Below are 14,433 nucleotides of genomic sequence, written 5' to 3'. Positions count from 1 at the left end.
CCCACCTCCGACTGGCCCCGCCAACCCCATCTCTTCTCTGCCTCCCATTGAGTCCCAGCTGATTGGCTGGGTCTCCTTTGGTTACCCTGCACAGGAGAACGGAGCTGGAAAGCAGGTTAGTGGGGTGGGCAGGGAATGGGGATTTTGCAGTATCCCTCCCCTGCCACACCCACCAAGCCACACCCACCAAACCAAGTCATGTCCACCAAGCCACAGCCACAGAACCGGTAGTTTAAAAAAAAATTGGAATCCCACCACTGAAGGGGACCTCCCGGTATTCCCACCCAGAGCGCTTAAATTCTCATGGCATGTTATGGCTGTAAATCCTCCAGAAATGACCCTTTAAGCTGTAGCCCCAAACCGACAGGAGAACCAGAAAACAACACCAAAAAGAAAAGAAAAAGAAAAACAAGACTGCCGGTCGTCCGGGAGCAACTCCTTCCTTGGAGACTTAAAATGAGGTTATCAATCATTTGGCTTCTCCACAGGCAGCCCTGAGAATCGCAGGGTTTACATGGGAGTGGTGAGGTTAAGTGTCCCTCCTAGAGATTTCTCTGTGGCTGGAGACATTACGAGTCCCAGGATTCTTTGTGGGGGGGGGAAGCTGTTGAACTGTTGATTATGTGTTAATGAATGCATGATATAATTTTTAAAAAAACCTTGAGACAAGAGGCAGAAGGGTAGGGGAAGACGAGGGAGATTAGAGAGAGGGGGGGGAAGGAGGGGAAGGGAAAGGAGGAGGAGGAGGAGGAGGAGGGAGGAGGAGGAGGAGGAGGGAGGAGGAGGGGAGGAGGAGGAAGAGGAGGAGGAGGAGGAGGAGGAGGAGGAGGAGGAGGAGGAGGAGGAGGAGGAGAAGGAAGAAAGATATATGAAAGATTAGATAGACAGATAGTTGATAATTATGTTGATGTAGATAGATAAATAATGATATAGTAGATAGATAGATAGATAGATAGAAGGATAGATAGATAGATAGATAGATAGATAGATAGATAGATAGATAGATAGACAGACAGACAGACAGACAGACAGACAGACAGACAGACAGACAGAGACAGACAAATAGATGATGGATGGATGGATGGATGGATAGACAGACAGACAGACTGACTGACTTACAGACAGACAGAGATGTAAGAGACAGACAGGGAGAGGGAGGGAGAGAGGAGGGGTAAAAAGAGAGAGAGAGAAAGACAGAGAGAGAGGTAGTAGCAATGCTGACCAAAGGACATGCAACCAGGCGCACCTTGTTCTTCTAAGGTTTGAAATCTCAATTGGTACCCAACAGTGGTTAACCATTAGGAGTGATGGCCGCATCGAGGAGAAGGCCGGGTCATTTGATGGGCCAGAGACTGCCATGAGAACGAGAGGCTTTACCTCTGTGATGATGAAAAAGTCATCCCCTGGCTCCCCCTGGACCACGATTTTCTGTCCATCCTCAAACTGGACCGTCTCGAGCGCATCGGCCACCGTCAGGCGCTCCCATTTGTCCAGCGATCCTAAGAGACGAAAGAGCACCAGGACAGTGAAATTTGGGGCCATTTTTACCCTCCCGGAAGCTCAAGGGAAGCCCCTGCAGCCTCAGGAAGCCGAAAAATGGGGCCATTTCGGCACTTTCAGTATTTCCACTAAGCGGCTGTCCAGTCTCTTCTTGAAAACCTTCAGTGATGGAAGGAAGCTGCTCCTTTGGTTGGCCTGTCAGGAAATTTCTCCTTAAGTTCTAGGTTGCTTCTCTCCTTGATTGGTTTCCACCCATTGCTTCTTCTCCTGCCTTCAGGGGCTTCGGAGAATAGCTTGACTCCCTCTTCTTTGGGGCAGAGGGATCAGGCAATGGTGGGATTCGAACCCCGCAAAGAGACTGGAGCCTTAATCCAGCTGCTTAGACCACTCGGCCACACTACTTTAAGAGGAGGAGGGAGGGAGGGTGGGAGGAGGATAAATGAGGGGGAGGTGGGATTATTATTAATCTATCAATCACCCCCAATGAAAACTTCTTTGGGCCCCAAACCTTCCCATGGTTCCACCATACTACAATCCTGGAACAAACCATAACCAGGGTGTTTTCTTTTCCAATTTTTAAGACTAAAAGCTCAACCAGGACCCTTGTGCTTATGATTGACATCTCCCCCTACCACCCACCCCAGGGATCATTGTCTCGTTTTGCCCGTTAGACTCTGCCCAGGTGAAGAAAACAATCCAACCCCCACCCCAGCCCCCCCAAAATACAAAGCAACGCACCCAAAATGGAAACCTTGCTCAGAAATTCTTCGTACATTTTCCGTTTCCTCAACGTGCTGCCCTGTTGAGAAAAAGAAGAGGGGGGGGAGAAAAAGAGACAAGGGGGGGGTGAGAAGAAGTAATGCTACCCCCACGCGTTGCTGCCAACCTCAGAGAAGATCTTAAAAGTCAAGATGCAATGCAAGAGGGAAAAAAAGAACTAATCCTCCCCATTTTCTTGAGCCCACGGAGTTCCCACCAAATGCGAACCTCGCCCTTCCTAAATTGGATCAGGTCTTTTTCAGTGGGTGGAATTTAACATTGGTGGATGGGGCACAATGACCCACACCCTTCCCTTCCCAGCAGCTTCAAAACAAGAGGGAAAAAAAAAACTCAGCTATGATCCACATCTTGATGGCCTAATGAGTGTGAAGAATCGATTAGAGCCCGCCATCGCACATCTGAAAGGACCTGGACTTAAGCAGATAATCGGACACTTCCCAGCTTTCTCCTTGCCAGTTTAGGAAGACCAAAAGCAGAGGGGGGGGGCTTCCCCCTCTTCCCAATTTGGATGGTTGAGCTGTAAACAAACAGGAATGTTTGCTTACAAAATAGGGCGAAAGGACCCATATTCCCCTCAGAGGGGTGAGTGCCAATTCGAGGAGGGGAGGAAGAAATGAGACTGGCCGGACGAGAGAAAGGAAAAGCATCATGGGGGACACACATTAGTTTGGGTCACCCTATTGCCAAAAAAAATGATGTTGACCGCAGAGTGCAGAGAAAAGCAACTACGATGATGAAAGGCCTGGAGACTAAAACATATTGAGGAATGGTTACAGGATTTGGGTTTGGCTAAATCTAGAGAAAAGAAGGACTAAGGGGGTCAAGGGTAGCAGTATTCCAGGATTTGAGGGGCTGCCCTAAAGCAAGAACGATTAATCCATGGAGCAGCTTTGCCTTCAGAAGCTGTGGGTGCTCCATCGTTGGAGGTTTTTAAGAAGAGACTGGACAGTCACTCGTCTGAAATGGGATAGGGCCTCCTGCTTGACGAGAAGACTTCCAAAGTCCTTTCCAGCTCTCTTCTCCTACTCCTACTCTACTCTACTGTACCTTACTCAGTTCATTTCTGTTTTTTTTCCCAGCCTCCACCCGATTTGCTTGGAGAGTCACGTGCACCCAACCCCCAGGATTCGCAAGCAGCAAGTCCATTGCTGGTGAAACAGTTGTGGGATTCAAATAATTTAACCACCGGTTCTCCATCCTAATGATTTCTTCCAAAAAAACAGTTCACCAAACTCCTCAGAAAGGTAACAACCGGTTCGATTGAACCGGTGTGAACCGGCTGAATCCCACCACTGTGGTCAAATCCAGGTGGTTTTTTTTTTTCCTTTCCAAACTGCAAAGCCCATTTTGACATTGGGGGTGGGGGAAATTTCCAGGGCCCTGGAATGACCAGACATTCAGACAGCAAAGACTGACAGCTCAGCACAAGACCAAGGAGGAAAAATTGGACAACCTCCCACACCAATCCGGGCTGGGAAGCTGCCAGTGGCCAGAAGACACTGACAGCTGGAGAAAGAGAGGCAGGTGTCTGCCCCACGCCCACGGGCTGCGATGGGGCCAGGGTGTGTGGGGGGGAGGGTAAGGGGAACCGATCCGGAGGTTGCATCCTGCCTTCCAACCATCTGTGGGTTGCCCAAAAATTTTAAGAAGCAATAATCCCCAAGCAGAGGCACTCTCCAACCCACTGAGGTAATTAAAAGCAGAGATAGGTTAGGTTTCGGTGAGGAGGGAGCGTGAAAAGGACCAGCATATCAAATTAAACTCCACTGTCTGGCTTCTCAAAGTTGCAAATCTCCCTGTTGCTTTTTAGCAAATGCCAACACAGAATCGCCAGATTTGGGGCAGCCGATGGCCAAATGACCCCTTAAGAAACTCCAAGTTCTGTTTTCTTTCTTTCTTTCTTTCTTTTAACCAGTCGTAAAAAGGAAATGAAAGCGATCCCTTCGGTTGGTTGGAGTGATGTACAGAAGGGGAAAATGTCATGCCAAAGGTAAATAACAGGCCAATGGAGTAAAGGGACTGATCCTCTTCCAAAGGCTGTTATATATTACCGTCTCTGATCCCAAGACAACTCCATTAAATCACATGCTCGGGGCGATCCTGTTCCAGATTGTACATGTGTCTCTGACCGAAGCAGTACACAGAAGGGAACAAATTTTGTGTGTTTCTCCCTCTCTCTCTCTCTCTCTCTCTCTCTCTCTCTCTTTCTCTCTCTCTCCAAGGTCACCCACAGCATCTGAAATCAATTTTAAAGTCGCTGCAAGAGATGGAGTGGTCTTGAAGTCAAGTGTGCCCGACGGTCAAGACAACGTTTTAAGCATTGGGATCGGAATAGCCTGGTGCTGTTGTACACCCTTTTTAGTAGACCTTCTCCCTAAATCTGGAGAACCTCAACTGAAAGTATGCAGCCTGTGAAAATCTACAAAGCCGCTGGATCTCCCCATGGGATCATGCAATTGCCAAGAAGCTTCTTGGAGGAGAAGCGAAATGTTTTCCAAGAAAAACCAGAAAGTCCAGATGCTTCTTGAAAATAGCACCTTTGAGACAGCCATGACCTGGATGGCTGAGAATCTCCGTAGACATGCCAAGATGTCACACCAATTAACCCAGGGGAAAACGGATTAATGACCTAGGCACCTTCCATTGTTGCAAAGCTTCAGCTTTGAGGAATCTGCTCCAAAAGTCTGGACAATGTTAGCGGGCATTTAAGCTGCGAGGAGAGACTTTTTAGATATATAAAATGACAAGGGTAAGAACGAAGCGGGGGAGGGAGGAAGAAACACACATATTCTGTAGGAAAAGAAGAAAAAAAAAACAGTAGAAGAAGAAAGAGGAAAGCAATGCCAAGCCAGCTTGGAAAATAAAAGATTTACAGGCAGGCAGCGAGTCCAGAATTTGCAACTCGATACGCAACCGAAAAATAATAAACCGTGAATGCCATTTCAATTAGTCCTTGCAAACACATCACCTGAGCAACGGGCCAGGAAAGTGACAGCCAAAGTCATCTGGTTTTGACAAAGCATCATACCTGCAGCCTTTGTGCTCTCTCCGTCTGGTCATCCCATCGCCAAGATGGTCCCAACCAACCCAACCGAAAAGTTCATGCAGGACTAAAAAAAAATCCCTCCACCGTGATTTATGGACCGAGTCGAGGTACTTTTCAGCTTTGGGATTATTACTGCTTTTCTAAGGCCTTCTGCTCCAAGCTAGATGGATTTTTATTTTATATTTTTGCCTGACATGGACCGAGAGAGAAGCCAAGGGTGGGCGGGGGGTGGTGAGGGGGAAATATCAGAAGATAGATCTAGCGGGCAACCATCCCAAAAAGAGAGAAGACTCATCAATGTCCCTGCAGGGAAATGACCCAAGTACATGCGCCAGGTTGGAAGGAGGCGGTAGATGGTCGATTAAGCTCAGTAAACAGTGCTAATGGGGAGAATTAATAAATAAAAGAAGACAGGAGAGAGGATACCAAGTCAATTTGGCAACAAAAGCCTTCCCGGTCCAAAGGCTCGAAAACCAGGCCAAAGGGAGTGATTATCTGAATGCTGTTCAGTGGTGCTGGCACCAGGAATCTCGCTCTGTGGCCAATCCAAGATTAAACACCTGTTCCTTACCTCCTGCCCCATCCTTTTCACTCGCCTTGGGGGGACAATTAGGCGTAGCCGTGGGAGGCAGAGCCAACTGCCAGCTTCATTCAGCTCAGAAATACTGATAAGGGGAGTTGGAAAGACTTCTTTCTCTACCCCCCCTGGTTGCCCTTGAAAATCTCAAGCCCAGATGTCTTCATTTTTAAAGGGAGGGGGTGATTTCCCCCTTCGCTCCTGGTTGGTGGTGAGTTTGGGATTGAGGTAAGGATGATCTATGGCAGGAAAACCCGGGGATGAGAAGAGCTGCGGATTTTAAGAAACCGTGATGGGTTTTCGGTGGTTTTGTCTTTTTTTGGGGGGGGGTGCTTAAATGTTTAGGGGAACGGAGAGCCTCAACACAGACGGTTGGGTTAGAAATGTTAACGTCCCCAAAATGCATTCGAGTTGTCTTTTTAATGTGGATGGTTGGGTTTTTTTTGTCAATACGCACATTCCTAAATTCCATAGGTCTATGGTTCTGGGTTTAAGCTTTCAAGGAAGGAAGGAAGGAAGGAAGGAAGGAAGGAAGGAAGGAAGGAAGGAAGGAAGGAAGGAAGGAAGGAAGGAAGGAAGGAAGGAAGGAGCACTAAATGTGTTTTCAGGAGGGAGGGAGGGAGGGAAGGAAGGAAGGAAGGAAGGAAGGAAGGAAGGAAGGAAGGAAGGAAGGAAGGAAGGAAGGAAGGAGCACTAAATGTGTTTTCAGGAGGGAGGGAGGGAAGGAAAGAAGGAAGGAAGGAAGGAAGGAAGGAAGGAAGGAAGGAAGGAAGGAAGGAAGGAAGGAAGGAAGGAAGGAAGGAAGGAGCACTAAATGTGTTTTCAGGAGGGAGGGAGGAGGGAAGGAAGAAAGAAGGAAGGAAGGAAGGAAGGAAGGAAGGAAGGAAGGAAGGAAGGAAGGAAGGAGCAATAATTGTGCTTGTGGGAGGGAGAGAGAAAAGAAAGAAGGAACAATAACTGTGCTTGCAGGAGAGAGGGAGAAAAGAAGGGAGGGAGGGAGGGAGAAGGAAGGAAGGAAAGAAGGAAGGAAGGAGCAATAACTGCTTGTGGGAGGGAGGGAGAAAAGAAGGAAGGAAGGAAGGAAGGAAGGAGCAACAATTGTGGAAAGTAATTCTGTGTCTTCTCAGGCAGAGTTAAACCTTCTGCAGCCTCCAAACTTCCATCGCTTCCCCCAGGTTTCTCCACCCTTCCCCCCACTCTGTCCCATGTGATTGATTGATTTGTTTGTTTATTTATTTATTTATTTTTGCAACCCCTTTCATGGTGCCAGCCAATCTTCTCTCCTTCTCCCCCCCTTTCGGCCTCTCTTTACTTCCAAGTTTCCTTTCCATTCATCCCACTTATCTCCCAGACATGGCACCTGTTCTCGGTCCGACTGGCCACTTCCACCCTACTCCCCCCCCCAAAAAAAGACCTTGAATTCAGAGGGCAAAGCGACAAAGGCCCATTGTACAAGGTTGCCGGTCTTCAGTTCTGCAAGAAAACCTCCCCACGAGAGATAATGGCTTCTTTTCATCTCTATCTAGGCTGAACTACGCAACAGACTTTTAAGTTTTGAGCTCAACAACACCAAGGACACACTCCTCAAGTGAGAAGGAACAAAGGTCCCATCACTAGCCCTTGTGGACACGGGAGATGCATTGAATCGGCCTCCAAGTTTGACTCCAACCTGCAGGTAGTCCTCAACTTATGACCCCAATTAAGCCCAACCTTTCTGCTACTAAGCAAGACAGTTGTTAGGTGAGTTTCACCCCATTTTACAATCTTTTGCTATTTTATAAGGGTTGTTCGGTGAACTTGGCTTCCCCGTTGACCTGGCTTGTCAGAAAGTTGCCAACGGGGATTACAGGGGGGGGTGGCTTTTGCAACTGTCGTAAATGCGAGTCACTCCCAAGCATCTGAATTTTGACCGTGGGGAAAAACACCCCAAGTGGTGTTTTTTTTTTTAAAAAAAAGGAGGTTTTGAAACTTTTTTAAAAACCATTTTTTTGTTAAATCACAAATCCCCAGCCAAGAGACACAATGTATTTGAAAGTTTGAAGGAAAAAAAAAATGCTTCAAATATTTCCATATTTTTCTTCTATTAAAGGACAAAGTTGGACGCTTCTGAGCGGCCTGGGAATTGTTTTTCAATTCTTTTCCCCTTTGAAGAGCTGCTGGAAAACAGGTTCTTGGCGCTGGACTGGAAGCGTTAAAGTTATTTCCAAGAGAAGTTGGAGAAAAGAGAGAGTGGAGAAGGGCTAGGAGAGTCCCAGGAATGAAAAGCAAGACACTGAAAGGGATAAAAGGAAAGGAAGAGAATAGGAAAAGGAAGAGGGGAAATTGTTGATAGGAGCCTGGGGAAAGCCTCAGGAGCCCCCCTCCCTGCCGTGGTGCAGGAGGCCGACTAGGCCACGCCCACCAATGCCACGCCCACCCAGCAACCGGGCAGAGAACCCCTTGCTACAATTTTAGAAGGCCACCCCTGGATTAGACGCTATCTTTCTGGGCTCCTCACTCCCCCAAAATATGCAATAGCATCACTCGGACGAATGAATGAGTTGGGTGTTGCCATTTTAAGTTTCCATCGGGTTTTGCGTCATCCATAACGCATTGGGGGGTAGTTGGGCATTAAAGAGGTCTCTTTAAGGGACTCCAGGGGTTATTTACGAGACCCACCCCTTTGGGAAAGCTGTCCTCAGCGGCATCTCTCTGCTTCTCTGCTCCCAAGATCGTAGAAACCATGGTCTACAAGTTCTGTAGGTCTAGAGCTAAGTCCTTCACTTAGGGCCACGATCATTGTGCCCAACATTTCTATTGGTAAGCAAGACAGTCGCTTAAGTGAGCCTCGTCCCATTTTACAACCTTTCTTGTCACCCTTGTTCAGTGAATAACTTCAAATGGTCCCTACATCCCTGCCCATGACGAAGAGGAAGGCAGGCTACCGAAAGCCGGCCACCAAATTCAACCTTCCGTTGCCCGGTGTGTGTCGGTATAATTCCAACGCCACGTTTCTCCTCCAACCCATCCGATGTGGGCAGCTGAACGAAGCTGCTTTGAAGCCTCCGGCGTGGAAGGGATAAATATTAAGAAGTTCATTGCCTGCAAGCCTTTCTTCGGTCAGCAGAACTGCGCCTTCGGATGTGGTTGTACTGTAGCTCTCTGTGACCCCAAAATGAACCTAATTTAATTTCTCCAGAAGAAAGGGAGAATCCAAGGCCTTTCATGCCCATAAATAGAGTTTTGTCTCATTTTGGAGGCTTTCCTCTTTCATAAATCGTATGCAGTACTAACGGGCCGTGATGCGTTTCATTTTATGAAGACAGCTGGCCCTATATACACCCCACAAGGCCTAGTATATTTCAAGAACCTTTCCCCACATTAACCAACTGCCCCAGCGAGGGGAAGCCTTGGAAGAGGCGGGCTTCCAAGTTGGTTGGTTTTGGGTTTTTTTTGTTTTGTTTTAAACCCACCATCAAGATGCGTCTGTAGCTATCGCGGTCAATCCCCCAGAGTTTCAGATCCGTCTTTGCTTTGACGGTCGCAGCTCGTGGTGTGCCATAAATGAGAGCCAGTTCTCCAAAGCTGCCTCCTTCTCCGATGCTGGTGACCAATTCTCCATTCACGTACACCTTCGTTAAAGAAAGGGAGAAAGAAGGTTAGCCCTTGAGAGAAGCGAGGACGGAGCACAAAGGAAAAAAAAATCCTCTCCAAAACGAACATCGCATGCAGGGAGAGGGCTGCTGGGGGTTCGCAGGGGTTTGGTAGAGCGCCTAGCTGTTGTGGTTTGGCGGCAGCAGATGTGGATGGCTGAGGTCTCGGAGAGCAAGGACTCAGGTGAGGGTCCTGCGTGGGATGCAGGGATGGGGCCAGGACCATCAGGGAGTGGAGTGCTGCCTTTGGAGATTGTGGAGGCTGGCAGCAGTGAGGAAGAGTTTCCCGAGGAGCCTGTGCCCAGTGCGTGTATACACAAGGCTGCTTGAAGGAAAGAGCAGCTGCAGCAGCACGGGCGACTCGGGAGTAAGGCTGGAAGGCAATGGCCCCTTCCTTAAGAGATAAAAGACAGCTGAGAAACTGCAGTTCTTTGCAGAGGGCAAAGAAGTTTGATACTCAAGCCTGGTGGATGTTAAAATATCTTCGTTGGTGTTTTTTGATTTATTGTTTAGGAACTTTATCTGTTGTTCTTGGCAAGTTTTGGCAAGGCTCTTTATTGTCGGAGCTAGTTAGTTGCAAACAGCCTTTTATCTGTGAAGAAACAGGATTCGTAAATGAAACAGTAAAAGGTTCTGCTGTTACCTTTGTCTTGTGTTTACTCTCTTGGAACCAGGTTGGGTCAGAACACTAGCTAAGTAACCCCCAAATCTCACTCCTGGCTGGCTCCACCCACCCTTTCCCGCCCCTCCCAGGAGTCCCCACATGGCCCATTTTGGAGGCAGGTAAGTGCAGGGCGTGTGTGGAGGCTCAGGAGAGCAAAAAACGGGCCTCCTGGAAGTTCTAGAAGGCCGGAAATGGGCCCGTTTCCAACCTCAAGAGAGCCTCCGGAGTCCGGGAGGGCAAAAACGCCCCCCCCTCCTGCTGCGGTGCAGGAGGCTGACTAGGCCATGCCCACCATGGCCACGCCCACCAGGCAGAAATCCCCTTGCTAAAATTTTTGAAGGCCACCCCGGATCACAAGCGTACGACACATACAAGAGGCTACGGAGATTCTCGGCCATCCGTTTCGCCAAAGGGCAAAGGGACTTTCTTGGGGAAAGCAACCCGGGGAAAAAATCCTTCATAATACAATAGTTCACTTAACAACTGTGGCAAAGGTGGTGGTAAAATGGGGCAAAAGTCACTTAACCAATGCCTCACTTAACAAGAGAAATTTGGGGCTCAACTGTGGTCATAAGTCAAGGACTGCTTATATTCCTACAGGAAGCCCACATAAAATCTGAGATTCTACACACACCCCAGGTCTCTTCTCTTCCCTTCCTGCGTTCTTGATTTAGAATCCTTTTCAGCCGGCTGGAAGGAACTCCCTTTATTTGAATGTGGCCTTGACTTAAAGTCTGGTTTCAAAGATAATAATAATAATAAAATAAAAATAAAAACCCTCCATCAAAGAGACCACCCTGAAAAGTCCAGGGCTGTAGGCGGAACAAGGGACATTTAAGGGAGAAAAAAGGAAAAACAGAAAACGAAAAATCACAGAAGATAACCAGAGAAAACAACTACAGAACTGTGGCCAAAGAAAACACAACTTAGTAAAAAATATCAAAATAAAATAAAATAAAATCAAAGAGAGCGGAGAATTCTTTCAGAGGTAGGAAGAAGTTGCCTTCAAGGTTGCAATCTTTTGCTGTCTCTCTCTCTCTCCACTGAAAAATTGCTCACCTTCTCTGCCACCCAATTTCCCTAAACCGAACGCTCTCCCGATGGCCTGGACTACAAGGTCCATGATCCTTCCCCTGGCCAGGCAAGCGAGGGGTTATGGCAACTGTAGCTCATCTGCCTCAGTCAGGAGGTCCATCCAGAGGAGCCGGCCTTTTTCCAGAAGCAAAGGGGAGGACGAAAAAGGGCTACCAGGAGGACATGCAATTATCCTTCTGTCCCTCTGTTGAGTTTGACAAGTTGCTTCCCGGATGAAAATGCCAATTTTGGAGTCTCCGTGGCTATCAAAGAGGGAAAAGGTCACCTCCACAAAAAGGCCCAGTGTGCTAGAGAGGAGAACGCAGAGTCCTAAGGGTTTCGACCCGGCATTTTATGATGATGAGAAAATAGGTTGATGATAAACTGTCCTGTCATTCTGGCCTCTGCTTGTGAGTTCAACTCTGTTGAGTTTACTTGCGTGATCTGCCTCTGGGCAGAGGAAGGGAAGGGAAGGGAAGGGAAGGGAAGGGAAGGGAAGGGAAGGGAAGGGAAGGGAAAGAGGAAGGAAGGAAAGTAGAAAATGGAGGGAAGGTAGGAAGGAAGAGGGAGGAAAGGAGGGAAGGAGGGAGGGGAGCAAAGAAAGGAAGGAAGGAAAAGGGAGGGAGGGAAGGAAGAAAGGAAGAGGGAGAGAGGGAAGGAAGAGGGCGGGATGGAGGGAAGGAAGAAAGGAAGGAAGGAAGGAAGGAAGGAAGGAAGGAAGGAAGGAAGGAAGGAAGGAGACTGGGAGGAAGGAAGGAAAAGCGAGGGGAGGAAGGAAAGAAAGAGAGGAAAGGGAGGGAGGGTGGGAAGGAAGGAAGAAAAGGGAGGGAGGGAGGGAGGAAGGAAGGAAGGAAAAGCGAGGGGAGGAAGGAAAGAAAGAGAGGAAAGGGAGGGAGGGTGGGAAGGAAGGAAGAAAAGGGAGGGAGGGAGGGAGGGAGGGAGGAAGGAAGGAAAGAAGGAAGGAAGGAAGGAAGGAAGGAAAGCAAGTGTGTCTCTATTAACCTCACTGTTCCAATGACCAGAGCAAAACTTGGCCTGTGTGAAAAGGTATCACGGGAGGATGAAGAAAGACGTCTAACTAAAGGTCCACAGTTTTATTTTCTCTGCAGGGATCCACCTAAGAAAGCTCCTAGGAACCATTTCGGAACAAAACTTCCAACTCGGAGTTTAATAGGTCAGCTCAGCCGAGGTATCCATCCATGGGACTCTGCAAACGTGGGTTAAAAACAAGCCAACATTCCTTTTCCATGGCTGGAGCGGCTGAGCCCATCTACACAGTAGCCAAAGATCTCCCTTATTCTCCCTCCTTCCCTCCCTCCCTCCCTCCCTTTCTCTCTCTCTCTCTCTCTCGCTTTCTCTCTTTCATGTCTGTTGCAAAGGAATGCGGAGCTGGAGATACCCAAATATGAAGAGTTATGATTCTGCCAAAGGCCTGCAGCTTTGCAAAGATCAAAAACATTCTGAGCTTCTATTGTTTTTCCCATCTCTTTTGATATGAGTCACGGCCTTCTTCCCAACAGGTCCCACTTAACCCCCTCTTCCTTTCTCTGGCAAGCAACGGCAATTCAGTGACCGTTACAAAAATAATGTTTTTTATTAGGTGTACTATCAGAAAAAAAACTTAGGAAAAAATATGCCTCAGATATGACACATCTTTAATAGCAGCGAGGATTATTTTTGCACAATACTGGGAAAATTAAGAAGATATTCCACGAGATGAAGAGATAGTTAGAATAGAATAGAATGGAATGGAATGGAATGGAATGGAATAGAATAGAATAGAATAGAATAGAATAGAATAGAATAGAATAGAATAGAATAGAATAGAATAGAATAGAATAGAATAGAATAGAATAGAATCAAATCTATTAAGAATAGAATAGAGTAGAGTAGAGTAGAGTAGAGCAGAGTAGAATCTATTAAGGATAGAATAGGATAGAATAGAATAGGATAGGATAGGATAAGATAGGATAGGATAGAATCAAACCTATTAAGAATAGAGTAGAGTAGAGTAGAGTAGAGTAGAGTAGAGTAGAGTAGAGTAGAGTAGAAGCTATTAAGAATAGAGTAGAGTAGAGTAGAGTAGAGTAGAGTAGAGTAGAGTAGAGTAGAGTAGAGTAGAGTAGAGTAGAGTAGAATCTATTAAGGATAGGATAGGATAGGATAGGATAGGATAGGATAGGATCAAACCTATTAAGAATAGAGTAGAGTAGAGTAGAGTAGAGTAGAGTAGAGTAGAATCTATTAAGGATAGGATAGGATAGGATAGGATAGGATAGGATCAAACCTATTAAGAATAGAATAGAATAGAATAGAATAGAATAGAATAGAATAGAATAGAATAGAATAGAATAGAAATATTGGAATGTAGAATAGAATAGAATAGAATAGAATAGAATAGAATAGAATAGAATAGAATAGAACAAGAAAAGGAGGAGGAGAAGCTAGTCCTCAGAAGGAGGAGGCTGGGGGCTGTATGCCCTCTGACCCCCAGATCTCCCAGCCCTGGTCTGTCTGTAAGAAACGGAGAGAAAGCATCTCCTTATAAAAACCTTCCTTGTCTCTAAGAAAGAAACCGCTCGCAGGTCCATTTGCTGCTCCCTCTGGGAAATCTGCCTCGCTGGAATTATATCATTTGATCCGTCAGCTGTAACAAGACCCGGCTTGTTATTCCTGAGTCAGAAACTCCAAATATGGAATATGGTTCCAGCAGATAGGAGAGATCTGTTCCGTTTTTTTTTGTTTTTTGCGGCCAGGCGGACGGCTTCGGTAGCTGTGGAAACAGGCAGCCTGCCCAAAAAACGTTTGGGGTCAAAATAGAAATAGCAAGCTTCCTGTAAAAACCAAACAACAAAAACAACAACAAAGGTTGAAACTACCTTGCTCCGGGGAAGTGTGGGTTTGTGGGACTGGCTAAAAAGAGGAAATCAAATCAAAATAAAATTCCCAATCCGTCCTTCTAAATATAAACCCACCCTGAGTGGTTATTTTCATTTTACAAGCTTTGCAGATGGATGTTGTTGTTTTTACCTCTTCTGCTCGCCCATTAAAAAACACCCCCAAGCGTGGTCAGCTGGAATTTTCAAAATAGAGACCTGGGACGGCTTTTGTTTTGAGAAAAATATTTTGGAGAGAAAGTGGGTGATAAGACAATAGCTAG

At 46.9% G+C, this 14,433-nt stretch overlaps 1 protein-coding gene across 2 annotated transcripts in view; it reads right to left on the bottom strand.

Annotated features, from left to right (window-relative positions):
- PRKAR1B (protein kinase cAMP-dependent type I regulatory subunit beta) overlaps window positions 1-14,433 on the bottom strand; it is a 61,685-nt gene that overhangs the window by 14,671 nt on the left and 32,581 nt on the right. For both annotated transcript variants that reach the window (XM_087942042.1, XM_087942043.1), the window contains exons 7-9: window positions 9,356-9,514; window positions 2,239-2,299; window positions 1,378-1,499 (exon numbers count right to left, since the gene is read on the bottom strand). In XM_087942042.1, the coding sequence (XP_087798168.1) occupies window positions 1,378-1,499; window positions 2,239-2,299; window positions 9,356-9,514 (342 nt within the window). The remainder of the gene's footprint in view (window positions 1-1,377; window positions 1,500-2,238; window positions 2,300-9,355; window positions 9,515-14,433) is intronic.

This window comes from Pseudonaja textilis, chromosome 14 (genome assembly GCF_049901715.1).
Source record: "Pseudonaja textilis isolate UNSWEBS1 chromosome 14, rPseTex1.2, whole genome shotgun sequence".
Taxonomy (NCBI): Eukaryota; Metazoa; Chordata; class Lepidosauria; order Squamata; family Elapidae; genus Pseudonaja; species Pseudonaja textilis.
This window is presented reverse-complemented; position numbering and strand designations above follow the sequence as displayed.